Source organism: Anastrepha obliqua, chromosome 3 (genome assembly GCF_027943255.1).
Source record: "Anastrepha obliqua isolate idAnaObli1 chromosome 3, idAnaObli1_1.0, whole genome shotgun sequence".
Taxonomy (NCBI): domain Eukaryota; kingdom Metazoa; phylum Arthropoda; class Insecta; order Diptera; family Tephritidae; genus Anastrepha; species Anastrepha obliqua.
In genome coordinates, this window is record NC_072894.1 from 66,510,574 (window position 1) to 66,526,904 (window position 16,331).

Sequence of the window (16,331 nt, forward strand, 5' to 3'; positions counted from 1 at the left end):
CGGAGATCATCGCATAATAAATTTATTGCTCTGCCGGTGGCAAAATTTCCAACCATGTTACTGCAAAAATTTAACGTTTCTTTGTCTCCAAAGTTATAATAAAATATGATAACTTCATGCTGCACCGTTTTCTGTCTTTGGAAATTGCAAAAACAATAGAATAGCATCAATTCACCGAAGTTTTGACCAATATGTGTGAGCGTGGACGAAATGAATTGAAGGCTCTCAAGCAGTAAGCAAAGTCGCGTTTGACATTGGATTGTAAGGGAAATATATTTTGAGCTGCTACCGCTTCGGCAAATGTTCGATTCTGATCTCTACTTTAAATTGTTAATCTTAATAAGTAAACAATTCAATTGAAGCGTCGAAATTTTTATCAAGAACGGATGTTGTGTTCTGTCATGCATACTAACGATGATAACGCTGAAAAACTTACATACTTCTTACCTTCAATGCATTTCTTTGTACAGTACAATTCCTCTTAACCGGTCACCTCGGGACTGCATACCTGGCTGGTTGCCGTTTTGGCCGGTTAATCCGAAGTGTACTTGTATAATATATTGTATACATACATATAAAAAAATGGAGAAGCATTTTTTACATATTTATGTATTTCATATTTGCATATGTTAATGTGTTACATCAATAAAATATAAGTGTAATAATTATTTTTTGAAAAAGTCTGTGATTTTCTTCTGTTTTTTAACCTTCAATAAATTTCTGAATGCGACATCCCTCCATTCTCTAATCACCAAAACGTCTAATGCTGTTGACTCATGTTGCTGCTCAATGTATTTCAATGCAATTTCCATCAAATTTTTGGCTTCTTCATGAGAAACTGTTTTCTCCTCTTCAACGTCACTACTCTCATCATCTTCCTCTTGTTCTTCGTTTGCTAAATCTATAATTTCGTCATCATTCAAAAATTCAGTTTCAAGGTGTTCGTCACAGTTTATCATCCAATTTTCCACATCTTCTGCCTGTAATGATTCGTTACCCGATAACTTTTGAAGGTCTTGTAAAGTAGATTTGTTTTCTTCTTCTTCAGTCCCTGCAATATTCGAGATCACAATTTGATTCTCAACATCTGGCCAAAGTTTTCTCCAAGACTTAACAAACGTTGAAGAGGGCATTTCTTGAAATACTGTAGCTAACATATAGATAACGTCCTTGATATTGATCTTTTTGATGACTTCTAAAAGACCTTTGTCTTCACTCTCCGAATGTTGCAGAATTTCAGAAACAAGTTTACGCCTGTATCGTCTTTTTAAGCTTTCGATCACTCCTTGGTCCATTGGTTGCACTAAGCTTGTCACATTAGGAGGAAGATAAACTAATTTTATGTCATCTACAGCGCAGTCATGAGGATGGGTTGGAGCATTATCTAACACAAGAATTGCTTTAAGGGATCTCCCCGGGGGAATCCCAGCCGCATCGCCTCGCCGGTGAATTTCTTGGAAAATATTGCATTGCGCTCTGCTGTTGTAAACAGGCCGGTTAATCCGTCGACCGGTTAATGCGAAGCCGGTTAAGAGGAATTATACTGTATTTATTTATTTAAGTCAAATATACAACCATAGGTTAATTTTATAATGACTGACCTTAAGAACAGTTTACGTAATTAAATCCTAGATAAAAGAATTAACAATAAAAATAAAATTAAAATTATAGTTAGTAGTAAAGAATTTGAAGTTGTAGGAGGTATTAAAGAGAAAGATAAAAAATAGTAGTAGTAGTAGAGATTAATTAGAAGCAATTGAAAGAATGAAAAATTATTTGAGTACGTTCAGCAATATTCGTCAAGGCAACGAAACAATTTATGACTGAAACGCAAGTTCTCTTTCATACATTTAATTTTTAGTAGTAAGTTATGCCAAAGACGCCGCCGTAGCCGAATGGTGCCGGTCGATGCGTGACTACCATTCGGAGTACGTTGGTTCGAATCTCCGGGAAACACCAAAATAAAGAAATCATTTTTTTTTTTAATAGCGGTCGCCACTCGTCATGAAAAAGCTCCTCATAAAAATATCTATCTTTCGGAGTAGGCTTTAAACTGTAGACCCCTTCATTTGGGGCAAAACATCACGACGCGCGCCAAACATTCAAAAAGGGAGTAAGCGCCAAAGACGGACAGAGAACACAAAAAAAACTGTGTTTCATCGGAACTAAGTTTAACGAAAGGCAAGATTTTGAAAACATGTGTCGATCTTTGAGATATCTGGGTTCCTGAGGTGTTATGATCTTCTGAAGTAACACTAAACATATAAATACTTCCCTTTTATATCCTTACAACGTTCCATGCGAATTTGAAATTTGTTGTTACACTACTGGAACTCTTCTTCTCAGCTCTGCGTTTCTTTCTCTTTCACAGATTGGACGACCTTTTACCCAGCATGATTTCCAAATAAATTTATTTTTGTTTCATCGCTCTAAAGTACATATATTGTACATTTTTTCCCCTTCCTTAAATTTGTTTGTGTCAACAGAGGAACTTTACGAGCTATTCTGCTGGTAGTTTCATGTTGTACAATTGACACCGTACAGTTCTCGCTGATACTACGTTGCTGCTATTATTCATTTATAAAACTTTTATTTATCGTATGAACGTGGGGGTACTACAGGGTCCAGCCCTCTGTTAGTTGTATTGTAAACTAAAAGATTCCCCAGTATCGAGGCGCAGAAAAAAGCCATTGTTCGCGAGTAGGCCAAAATACCAGCAATTCACATTCGAGCAGCTTGCGATACGTTTCTGGACCGCCTCAAGGCCATTTTAAAGGCAAAATGTGGTCATATCGAGCAAAAGTAAATTGATTCTTGATTTTGTATTATTTTCACACATTTTTCCCTTCGAATTGAATAAAAGTAATTTTTCAAACTTATGGCTTTTATAATTGGTTCACTTCGAGTGCCGCTCTTTGTATTTTAGGCACTTTATGTGTATGTATATGGGAGTTATAAAACGGAAGTAAAATTAAAAATGGATATTGAAATTTATTTTTTATTCTGATGAAATTAAGTTTGCTAAGGGGAACTATGAGGTCGAATTCCCCTTAAAATCAGTTTTAGTCCTATCATATCCTGAAATTTTGAGAGTATTTTGAATTACGAGAGTAAAAAGGATTTTGTGAAACCTTTAAAGATTTGTTTTCTAATATTGACGAAATTATGTATAATTGACCTGTAACATAAGAGAAATATTTCTTTGATCAAAGATGAACAAAAATAGAGTAAGAGAGTCGTAAGGTATGAGTAAATAATCATAGGATTCTATCTCCTTTAAAATGTTTTATTACACATCTTTATACTTTCAAAACAAATAAAAAATTCGTGTGACGCATCCTTTATGGGCGTGCATCATCTGGCACCGGGTATCACAAATAAATAGCAAAAGTAAAAACAAAATAGAGCATCTTAAAAAATATTTTCTTAACTTTTATAATTAGCACTCTAACCTTAACTGTGCTTTTTCCTCAGCATAACTGTATATTTGCATGACAAATAAGTTTCATCGAGTTCTTTTAACAATTGCTATTTAATCATTTCTTTTGAAATTCCATTCCGAGTGATTTCTGTTTAACAATTATTAATACACAAATGAATTTCCTTTGTCCGGTTGGGTTTGCGTACGTCTACGGATGTGTGTGTGGGTGGGGTGGTTTTTTACTTTACAATATGTCACGTTAAATTTGAAGAGACACTTCAAACGTGTGGAGTAGATACATTACCCCTCAAAGTACTTGTTTTATCATAAGCACATGCACTCACATACATATATACATATGTACATGTACTTATTATGTCCGTAAAGCGTTATCACTATTTTCCTATTTAATAAAATGAGTATATTTAATTAATAACTCATTTTATTCATAATTTTTTTACAGCACTTCCAATTTGTAGTTAATTGCTGAAGCGTAACTGCCTTGTACGGAGCGCATCGTTTGTTGTGTGCCAAATCTACAGCAACATAAGCTATCAATCAGTCATACCTACAGTCAGTCACTTAAATAGTTATATTCAATTACTCACGCACCTACATACATACATATTAAATGGAAATATATCATAAATGTAGCACATCTCAGCAGCATTGATGATATTCATATCGAAAATTAGCACTTGCTCATTGTAATAAAGAAAGGAAAACAAGAAGAGCAACCGCAAGAGCAAATAAAACACGTATATACGCACCAAAGCATCAATGTTTTAGTTACCTAGTGGAAAAAAGTGATTGCTTTACACTTTCTCCGACAAAAAGTTTAAACAATTTCAACATAATCAAAAATGCACCAAAAACTAACAGCAACAACAATAACAACAACAAGACAAAAATTAGCTGTGAAAATGTCAACAGATTCCAGCAACTCTACACAGCGCCATAATATTACCAATATACGTTGCCATATTTCCTGTTGGAGTACGCTTTTTGTGCTTCTAGCGCTAAGCACTTTTGCCAGCCAAGCTCGAGCATTCGATTTGGGCAATGAATTGAATCTCAAGCCTACCAAGTATGCAGAATGGACGAAAAATGTCACGTACGTTAGCTCGACAGTTTATAATGCGCGTGGCATGCAACCACTTTACGATATTACACATAAAATTATTTGGTTCTTCACCGGTGAACATCCACTGCCAGAAGGTTAGATAAGGCTTGCTGTGCTTTTCCCTATTAATATTAATTAGTAATTAAAAAGTTTATATATCTAATTTTAAAATTTCTCCCTTCATAGGCTACCTCGTGGTCAAGGATAAGGATATTGAATTTGGACCAAAAATTGAACGAAATGAATGGATTGATTTAATTAAACACTATTGGTTAATATGGCTAATTGTTTTGCTCGTTGGACTGCTAATTGTTACAATGCCAGTCGTTGGGTAGGAAAGAAAATTGTATTTAAAATGGCACAAACTAAATAACAAAATAAAAACAACAACACAAGAATATTTACTAAGTAATTTTGTTTTATATTTGTATAGCTTATGCTTCTGTTGCTGTCGCTGCGCTGGTGCTTGTGGTGGCCGTTCGGAGCCGTTTGACAAGAAACATGACACCTGCCGCCGTGTGTTCTTGGGACTTTTGCTCATAATATTGGCAACAGGTTTACTGTAAGTAGAGTATTTTTTTGTTGCAATACACGTTTCTAAACATTTAACAACACACACAGTACCTCACAAAAGTATTCGGCATATTATTTCTTTTTCGCAGTGTTGCATGCTTATTTTGATTTAAATTTAACGGATGATAGTTTAATTTGTACAAAAATATTGCAAAAATCCAATCAAGGAAAAACTGAACAAAATATACTATTTAATCTTATAATCACTTGCAATCAGTTTGGTCTAAATAGTCATGAAAGCTTTGATTATTTCTATATTTGTGAATTTTCGCTCTTAATAAAAAAAATCGTAAATATATCTAGGTTCCTTCTAAAATTTGACTATACGGATATTCGGCTGGCAAACCTTACTACCACAATCAAGTAATAGATACTGTAGTAGGTTAAATCCGTGCTTATGGAGAATAAAATCCGAAAGATCTACGTACTAATCAACTTATGCCAACCCACCTAACACCACTTTCCCTTTCTGAGCTTACCGTTAGACGACTATCTTCGTCAATACTTAATCGATCACCGACCTACATATGTATGCTTTAATAATAACGCAAGTTTTCTTGCCTCCAAGAATGTGTGCATTCAACCTGAGTAGACTTAATGACTCGATTTAAAAAACTTTTTATTCATATGAGTTTAATTAACCCATTTTGAATAAAAGTGAGTTTAATTGAAACATAAACATAGTATATGAGCCCATATTGAAAAAAACTTCCGCTCGCTTATATTATATAAGGTCTACTATAAGCTCAATGATCAGATAAATCGAGATGATTTCCATTGTAGCTCTGTGTGAGCGGTGCCCTATTGATGAATTCCAGAGTTATTTTGATATTATAATAAAAAAAAAATTTTAGGTTCATTCGAAAAAAGTGAAATTGCGATTACTTTCGCGAGGCACTGTAAACATACTTTATACCTACCTACATACATTTGTGTGCATATATTTAATAGTACGCTTAAGTGGAAGAATAGTATATCATTTATTGGTTTACATTCCTTATAAAAGATTATAGCAAACATATTCATTAGTGTTAATTTTCTCCACTTGTTATTTCTTTCTCAACTCGTTTTTAGTTTCGGTGTTATAGTTACATTTGCAACGAACAGTTATATGCAACAAGGTATTGAGAATAGCACAAATCGTGTGCGGGATGGCAGTATCGATACCCGTAAATTCCTCGAAGCCTCATCTGAGCAAATCGATCATATTCTAATAACAAATTACAAACAATTGTCCATACAGTTGGACAATATTTTGCGGGGTAAATATAGCACTTGACAATTCATTACATTCATGAGAAAAAATGATCATAAAATTTTTTGCAGAAACATCAAATTTCATCATAAAGGAATTGGAACAGAAATCCATGGCAGTTTCGCTCATTTACCTTACAGACTTTCTTGAAAAACTGCCTCAGCTGAGATTAAAATTACAAAAAATGAAAACCATTACCAACGAGTTGCGTGTTTATGCATCACAATTGAGTGATGGTAAGTTGCATGTAGAGTTAGACGAAATTCATATTCACACGTATCTATGTACATATATATTAAAAACATTTTTTTCCTTTTTTTGTAAAAGGCCTGCGCGGTGTTAAGCGTGATTTGTTGGTTATGCTTACGAAGTGCAATAATAAAGCATGTCAGGATGTTCTCAACAAATATGAGATCGGCAAGCTTGACGCTAACGGTATACACTATGACCAGGTAAGCAGAATAAACGGCGGAATCATATGGAAATATGTAATAGGGCATTCGTTTTTTTGTTATTGTAAAAACAAATCTCTTTTTCCTATATTAGACACACTAAGTCCGTCGTAGAAAAGTTACGAACGCAACCCTCAGCTATGGCTATGAAACATTTGCTAACATTGAATTCATGTGAGCTCAGGAAAAAGTGCCGCCAAACTCAAATGTCAAATACTGATGTTTGGATGCTAGCTGGCACAAAGTAACAATACAAATTTTAGCGCTATTTTTTAATTTTCCCGCGAAAAAATATTTTTGACTGACGAAACGCAGTAGAATTAAAGAATATTTCAAATGCAGTGAGACATATTGAGAGATACATTTAATCAATAGGAAATTAATGGAAACATATTAAAAATTTCAGATTGAAAAAAAAACTCTTAAACTCTTCTGCAATATTTATTCAAAATTTGTCCAAGTCATTTTTTGAAATTTGAGTAAGCCATTCCAAATCTTATAAAAATGCCAGGAACTGAATGTTTTGCTGACGCGTAGTTAAAATTTTTGACTTGCAAGAAATTAAAAAAAAAATTATTAAAGTAATTGCATTTTACTAATTTACTATATTTTTATTAATTCGTAAAATAAAAGTGGTTGCATTTTTTTTTTTAATTTTGTATCCGACAACCAAAACACCTCGTAATAAATTCTTTGAAAAATCTACGAAATGACACTACAAACGAACTCAGTAATGTCACTGGACGAATTTTGAATTTACAACGCAGTTATTCGATTTTAGTGAAATCTATGAAAATAGTACTACGATGGATTTAGTAACAGGTTGACAAATTCTAAAAATATGACAAAATTAATTTTTGAATTGAATGAAGAATTATTGAAGAATGAATAAAAAACCAATGCATTTTCTTATACATATATTAAATATATTTGTGATCAATTTTGATTAACACTTTTTACCTGAAGTGCACCAAATTTCCGGTTTAAAGATGGATTTGGTTAAATTAGGTCATGAAGACGTCGAATTTCCAAATGATCAAGTATAATTGCCCAAATATTTGAGAACTCAAAAAAGCCCCTTATCCTTTGGGAGAAGCAGAGCTTAGCTTCGTTATTTGTTTTTAAATCCTTTTAACCCTTAATTAAGCTATTAGCTGAAGTCAGGCCATAAACGACTTTGATCGAGAGTGAATGAAAACCTTGCATTTTCCTCCCCTAAACGTTGTTATCGGAGACCAACCACCATCTCGTTGCAGATGAAGAGCTCGATCTGCCCCATTGAGTTATCCATATTTGCTATTTGTTTGTGAACTGTTTATTTATGCACATGAAGGCTCTACCTCTCTAGCAATGCTCTGCAAAAAGTTACTACGACAATAAAAAAATATGTTGACTTAATATGCTGTATCTCGAAAGCATGGCTTTTGACTTAGGCGGTTATCGTTTTGGACCACAGAATTCTTTTTAAATATTTTTTCATTTAAATGTTTTTTGTTTTTGATTTTGAAATGCTGTTGTGCCAAAATTAACAAAAATAATATATAAAAAAAATTAATATTTCTTTTTAAATGCTATCAGATGGTAGACCGATATTTTCCCAAGGTAAAAAAATTTAATAACAAACTAAAAATTTGTATTTAATGTTATTTATATAGACATAAATGTATTTATATTTATTTACTATTTACTAATAATGGAAATTTTCTTAGCTACCGGATGTTACAGAAATTATCGATAATTTGGATAATTTGATAAGTAGTCACATAGCTTCGGCTGGCAAGCGTGGACGTGATATGCTCAAACAAATGCGGGCACATCTTAATACGACTATAGCCAAGTATACGCCAAAAGTGATTGACTCTATAAATAAAGCAGGTGAGTCAAGAAGATGATAATATATTCATTATAATAATATATTTTTAAAAATATCTGTAAGAAATTTGAATTTTTTCGATTTACTATATAATATTGTCTTATTTTAAAGGAAATGCTTTCCAACATGCCTCAAATGAAATCAAAATGGAACTTAACAAACTGTCATTAGTTATAAAAGACAATACTAAGAAGTATACCGGCGTTGCGGATGATTATTTGGATGAATATGGGCCGTATCGATTCTATTTTGGCATTGCAGTTTGCTCTATATTACTACTGGTAAGTCAAGCTCCAAATATACGGTAATATTTGTTAAACAACGTTTTTTAAGTTTACGACGCATAAAACATGTTAAACAATTTTAAGTGGATTACTGTGGTGACATTTTTTCACATATGCTTCGTTTTCGCCCATTTCAGGGAATATAGAAATCTAAACACAAAACAGGCATATAAATGCTTTGAATATAGTAGAAAAGCGTTTGCCGTAAAGTTTCTGCATTTATCTATTATTTTAATGGTTAATTGAAAATATTCAAATTCGAACGAATCCAAATATAATATGGTGCAAAATTAATCACCTTATGAGAAGCTTTATAATTTTTGCAAATGGTGTCGTACTTTAATCATATTTGAATCTTGAACTAGATAGCTGCAATATACAAACGTACAAGCAATGGAGGGTGTAAAAATCAAAATAAAGACAAAAAGATGAGTGAAAATGTAGGTATTTAATAAGGCATGCATTTGTTTCTTCGGCATATACAAGGCGCTCCATAGTGTTTTTTTAAATAAAATTTATTAAATAATTTTATTTTGACAATTTACTCATCTCTGGGTAATATCACTAAAGTTATCAAATTCAAAAAGAAGTTCAGAATTGAACTGGGCGACAAGGTAAACTGGAGTATACTTGCATTCGAAAGTAAACTCGAGGTATAAGCACTGCAATATGTGACCCAAAAACAAAGCGTTCTGTACCGAAGGGTAGTTTTCCAAGCATCTTCCAAGCGGAGGTTAATATCATCTGTCGATGTGCAGAGATTAACTTAGATAGGAACTTCCGGAATGAGCGAATTGCCATTCTGAGCGACAGTGAGACGGCATTCAAGGCTTCGTCATCCTGTGAAATTAAGTCCTCATTGGTGCTTGAGTGTATCCAGAAACTGAATCTGTTAACATAGGACATAGGGGTACAACTAGGAACGTAGTAGCGGACGTTGTGGCGAGAAGCTTAGGAGTGAAGAGCTAAGGTTAAGGGAGGTTAGCTGGCACCAAACTATGGGGCTACGCCAAGGAAATGCTTGCTAGTGGGTTACAACTAAAACAGGTTTAAAAATCTCACAACTCTCCCCAAGGATAAACTGAGAATGATCCCGACATACCAAACATATGCCCAGCATGTGAAGGCACTCCGCACCACACTAAGCACCTTTTCGCATGCCCCATCAAACCCACTCATCTAAAACCCCTCGCCCTCTGGACTCAATCTGTTGAAACAGCAAGTTTCCTGGGTCTACCGTTAGATGAGCTAGACGAAGACGACCAATGAATTGTACTACACTGACAGGGTTAAGTATACTGCTACAACAACAATAACATGCGTTCTCACAGGCCATTGCAGGCTTCGTAGTCATCAAATGACCAATCCCAGGAGACTCCAATGCACTCCTTGAATCTCTTTGAATGCAGCGCTATAGCGCGGAGAAGGCCGAGATATTTCGGCCATTTGCAGCCGCAAGAAAAGCACATAGGCTCAGTCCAACCCAGCTGTAAGTTTATAAGATTTCAGAAGGTTGATAAAAACATTATATAAATGTATATATATAATTGGCGATTACACCCATTTTGGGTGTTTGGCCGAGCTCCTCCTCCTTCTATTAGTGGTGTGCACCTATAGTTTTAAACCGACTCCGAACGGCAAATGGTTTTTTTATGAGGAGCTTTTTCATGGCAGAAGGACACTCGGAGATTTGCCATTGCCTGCCGAAGGGCGTTATTATTATTGTGTTATTATAAATAAATAGGGTAGGAATTCCGAAGTTCTCTTCTTGGTACATTAAAGTTTATTTTTCCCAAAAGGGCAGCACAGTCAATTAATAATGCCATACACAAATGTTAAGGAGAGAACAAAACTTCTACTTTCTACAGGTTTGAGATTTAAAAGAAGTAAACGAGCATTATATGATGGAAGAGGCCCAGTAAATCGTAAAGACCGCAAAGCATACTTAAGAAAAACCTTATGAATTTTCTCAATCTTGTTCATTGAGAATTGTTGATAAGGCCGCTAAATAATAGTGACAAAAGTCTATATGTACTATATTTTCATTTTAAAATCGCGTAAACGTTGATCACCTCTTACAAAAAAGTGCAGACAGAAACTTTTAAAACGGTATTATGACAGATAATACATCGTATCATAAACCGTTTTATCACCTTGTATTTTTTTTTTTGTGTTGTTCAGTGTTATTTTCCTCAAATAGTGAGTAATTCTTATACAATAATCGGTATTTCATCCCCAGATTTTGGTTTGCATAGTGGCTGCATTGTTATGTGGTATATGCGGCAAACGCCCAGACGGCTATGGAGATGACTGCTGCAATAAGGGCTCCGGCTCGCGTTTCTTGATGATGTAAGTCTTTCAATAAGCCTATTTATCCATTTATACATATATACACATATTTCACTTCACGATTGACGATTTTTTGGCTTACAGGGCTGTAGCATTGATTTTCCTATTTATTTCATTGGTTGCCTTAGTAGCTTTGGTACATTTTTTGATCGGCCTGATAGCCTATCGCGGCTTATGTCTTCCATTAAAGTAAGTGATGCCTTTTATAAGTTACCCCCAATGCAAATATTTACATATAATGTTTTGAATTTCTAGGGACCCTCAAAACGATGAGATATTCGCTCAACTTGACAATTCTATTGACTTAAACGATGTGCTTTACCCCCCCAAACAGAAGGGCAAGCTGACTTCTGGTGGTTTACCGCCCTTACGCATTTCACATGTGATCACCGCTTGTCAGCGCAATCAAACAATTTACGAGGTGCTACATATTCACAACCGTATCGATATTCATGAAATTAATGATTACCCAGCACAATATAAGATAAATCAGACCTTAGATGATTTGGTAGATGGCATTTCCTTCGATGATAGCGACGTAATGATACTTAGCCCTGAGGACAAACAACGTATATTGAGCCTTAGCGAATCGGCATTGAAAAACTTCGATTCTGCCCAATATATTGACAATCTTAACGACACAATAACAAAACATTCGTTAACTGAAATTGCTCAAGAGCTCCGCCAAACAGCTAAGAAAATCGACAGCAGTGACGATATGAAAGATGTACAGGTTAGTCTGCGTAATCAAGCCTTGCATTTGGAGACATACGAACAGAATTGGGTGATACCAATGAAAAATCAATCAGTGGAACTTATTCGATTGGCGAATGATTTGGATCATAGCTTACGCTATAAAGATCGTCCATTCCACGAATCCATACCGTTGCTGGTCAATGAGATTGAACGTGCGCAAACATTTTTCCGCGTAGAGGGTCGCCAGTTTGTTAAGGCTACAGCTGAGAATTTGACTCACTATTTTGCAAGTGAAATAGAGAATTATTTAAAGATGGTTGTGCAGGCAGTGGAGAAAAAAGTTGGCTTATGTGCGCCGTTAGCGAACGTCTACGACTCTGGTATAGTGGCATTGTGCAATTCTATTGTAGATCCATTGGTAAGGCGTTACTATTTTTATAGAATTTATTTTTAACTAAAACTGCTTATTTTCGTTTTGTATAGAACGGTTTCTGGGCTGGTGCCGCATTATGTGTTGTACTCTTTTTGCCAACGTTGATGGTGGCAGTTAAATTAGCAAGTTTATACCAGAAGTCTGATCCGTATCCTGGCCCACTAGTTGAATCGTAAGTGCAAACTTACTACAGTCTTTTAGAGAATGCATATTAATTATAATATTATATTATATTTTTGTATAGTTCATAATAATATGCTTATATTTTTACTAACATTTTGTTAACTTATTTTCAATATGTTGTACTAATTTATAAAAATACCATTTTTTCAATTGAGGGTTTGTTTGTTTTAACAATTTTAATACTTGATTGAACAAAGTGTTGGTGTGTTGCAAAAATCTCCACCACAAGAACTCGAACATCATTGCCGCGTTGTAAACATTAATGATAATAGTTAAGGGATTTTTGTCACATATTCATGGCATATAAAGGGTGTTTTTTTAGAGGTTAGGTTTTCAAGTTGGCACTACTTTTTTCGTAGATGGTTTTTTTGACAGCTGTCACTTGATTTATGCTCAGTTTGGTTTGCCATTTCATAATGAATAGACTTACACCTGAACAACGTTTGCAAATCGTGCAAATTTATTACGAAAATAATGGTTCGGTTCGCGCGACGCATGGAAGAAAATTTCGTTCAGCGATGAAGCTCACTTTTGGTTGAATGGGTATGTCAATAAGCAAAATTGTCGCATTTGGAGTGAACATAATCCACAAGCCATTGCTGAGACGCCGTTACATCCTCAAAAAGTCACTGTTTGGTGTGCTCTATGGGCAGAGGGAATCATTGGTCCATATTTCTTTAAAAATGATTAATGACTTTTTCGTGCCTGAATTGGACGATGTTGATGTGGACGACCTTTTGTTCCAACAAGACGGCGCTACATGCCATACAGCCAACGCAACAATCGATTTATTGAAGGAAACTTTTGGTGAGCGCATTATCTCGCGCCGTGGACCTGTGGCGTGGCCTCCAAGATCGTGCGATATAACACCGCTGGACTATTTCTTGTGGGGCTATGTGAAGTCGCTTGTCTACGCAGATAAGCCCGAGACGATTGACGTCTTGGAAGAGAATATTCGGCGCGTTATTGCTGACATACGGCCCCAATTGCTGCAAAAAGTGGTCGAAAATTGGGCCTCTCGGCTGGAATTTATTCGAGCCAGCCGCGGCGGCCACTTGCCCGAAATCATTTTTAAAACATAATGGCAAACCCTTATTTTTATAATAAAGCTAAATTCTTGGCCATAACATTAAATTATATACGTTTTATTTCATCTTGAAAACCTAACCTTTAAAAAAACACCCTTTATATTTACAAAGGTAAATATCTAAGGTCGAATGTTGAGTTCGAAGAACGATTAATCAAAAATTGAACGTAAGCGCGTCAGAGTGTTGGAGTTGAAATGAGCTACAGGCTATAAGGGCTTAGTTCCATATTACTTCTTTTGCCATAGTTTATTGAGTGGTAAATTGATAAGTCTTCAAGTAGTTTTTACTTAGTCTGCGGCTAGATTTTAATGACATAGTTTCAATGTGCTATGTATCAAAATTTGGGCACAAGTTCAAATTGGAGTTATGAAATATGTACAATTTCTCATACAATTAAAGTATACTTTTTGATTATTAAATATAAAAAAAAAAAAATAATTGGCGCGTACACTTCTGTTAGGTGTTTGGCCGAGCTCCTCCTCCTATTTGTGGTGTGCGTCTTGATGTTGTTCCACAAATGGAGGGACCTACAGTTTCAAGCCGACTCCGAACGGCAGATATTTTTATGAGGAGCTTTTTCATGGCAGAAATACACTCGGAGGTTTGCCATTGCCTGCCGAGGGGCGACCGCTATTAGAAAAATGTTTTTATTAATTTTGCTTTCACCGAGATTCGAACCAACGACCTCTCAGTGAATTCCGAATGGTGATCACGCACCAACCCATTCGGCTAATTAATAATAATTAGAATAAATAATATATGGGTTAATTACATATTCCTCTCTCAGATTGCCTCAATTGACGTCTAGGTTATGGCAGTCAATTCCGATTTAAGGTATGTGATTCTTCTAGGAAGGCGAAATACATATACATGTCGGTTTTTTGTTAAAAATTTCTCTAGGCAAAACGACAGGGTAGTTCTAAAATTATGTCTCACCAAATCTTAGTGTTCGTCTATCTGACCACTGCAGCCTGTTTCAAGCTGAACTGACAACAATAAAATAAGCCACGCCTTAGCTCATAACCTGTAAAGCAACTGAATGACCTTTTCCCATTTATTCTGCCAGATCGGGTTGGGAATTTTGCACTACCACTAAATTGCACTTCCACTAACTTTTTAGTGGTAGTTAAAATAAGGGTTTCGTTATCACAAAATCTTCAAATCACTAAATCCGCTTATTGCACTAATTATTTAGTGCCTTATGCCCAACCCTGCTGACAGTTAAGATGTCATGGAATCTACAATGAGTCTCTGATCACGGAGATATCTCTGTGTACGGACTAGAGAGGAAAACATGGTCAATACTGCTTACTGTGTAGGCATCCTCCTATCTTCTTGTAAGCACTGACTCATCTAAGTTTTCGTCGAAGATTCAAATATCTAAAAAAGCAAGTCAAGCAAAGATTGGATGTAGAATGTGTCAATTTGCTAATACATCCTGATCGCCCCACCGCCATCTTGGTAGTCGATACAAAAACAGTACTCTGTCTTGTCCGATCGATATAAACGAAGAGACACCGATGTCTAGCATACTAGTGAATGTTTAGTAGATCTTGATCTAGCAAGTATGCACAGTTTATTGATCTTCGTAAGTCACATTGAATGGTGCGATTTGAAGGGAATGTAAAATAACCGGTTCACTGGTAACGCAAAAATATGAGCCCCATTGTCGCTTACCTAAACATTCAAATTCTCTACAGAAATATACCACAACGTATCGACAACCCGCGACAAAATGATAGCAACTCAATAGTTTCAACAGTTTTTGTTATTTTAATGTTCGTAATTTTTTTTGTTATAAATATATAGAAAGGCATATCTTGTTGTCTAACAAAAACAATATAAACCCAACTTTTGAATTTTATGCAAAGAGAAGAAGAAGCACACAATTTTTTCATGACAATACCACAGTTTTTAATTAAGACTTCTGGTACAATTTTCGGTGTGTAGTTTTTTAGCTTCTTAAATTTCTAATAAAATAAAGGAAAAATTTGAAGTTGCTAAAATATCCCGTTAATTTTTTATAATTGTTTCCCTTGACGGTGTTGTGTTTCATATATAAAAGCATGTGAGCAAGCAGAGACCAAAAATATATGACATAATAATTATTAACAAGTGCCTTACTAGTATACAGATGCTTAAAAATTAGCTAAAAACACCATAAATCAAATTGTAAAGCAGCAGAATGAGCGTTAAATTGAGATAGTTCTCTATATACCTATTTCCAATCTTCACTGCAGTTTGCTGGCATAACAGAAAATGATATGTTAAAGGTTATAGCCATACTTTTATATGCAAATTTACAGAATACTTTCAGGTGCATCCATGTAAATATACGAGTGTAAAGGAGAACATTATTAACCTTTTTGGTGATAGAATGTTCGCACATAAAATTATATCTTTTCCCTTATTTTTATCGTAAATATTATATAATATATATCCAGTGGGATAAATGAAGTAAGTGTTTATTGGAAATAAATGCTGAAAAACCAAATCAAAAGCATAAAATAAGCAGATGACCTCTATATAAAAATACTGACATCTGCTATCAGATATCTTAACCAAGCTTTAGCCAAGAATGCTGAAATAAAGATTGTGCAA

The 16,331-nt window shown here is 34.9% G+C and overlaps 1 protein-coding gene across 2 annotated transcripts in view; it reads left to right on the forward strand.

The window, feature by feature from the left end:
- Positions 1 to 16,331, forward strand: part of LOC129240742 (prominin-like protein) — a 52,214-nt gene that overhangs the window by 23,681 nt on the left and 12,202 nt on the right. For both annotated transcript variants that reach the window (XM_054876714.1, XM_054876715.1), the window contains exons 2-13: positions 3,885 to 4,639; positions 4,731 to 4,875; positions 4,978 to 5,106; positions 6,192 to 6,379; positions 6,444 to 6,608; positions 6,700 to 6,824; positions 8,534 to 8,699; positions 8,809 to 8,978; positions 11,221 to 11,330; positions 11,415 to 11,519; positions 11,586 to 12,444; positions 12,510 to 12,631. In XM_054876714.1, coding sequence (XP_054732689.1) covers positions 4,285 to 4,639; positions 4,731 to 4,875; positions 4,978 to 5,106; positions 6,192 to 6,379; positions 6,444 to 6,608; positions 6,700 to 6,824; positions 8,534 to 8,699; positions 8,809 to 8,978; positions 11,221 to 11,330; positions 11,415 to 11,519; positions 11,586 to 12,444; positions 12,510 to 12,631 — 2,639 coding nt within the window. In that variant the 5' untranslated portion in view covers positions 3,885 to 4,284. The remainder of the gene's footprint in view (positions 1 to 3,884; positions 4,640 to 4,730; positions 4,876 to 4,977; positions 5,107 to 6,191; positions 6,380 to 6,443; positions 6,609 to 6,699; positions 6,825 to 8,533; positions 8,700 to 8,808; positions 8,979 to 11,220; positions 11,331 to 11,414; positions 11,520 to 11,585; positions 12,445 to 12,509; positions 12,632 to 16,331) is intronic.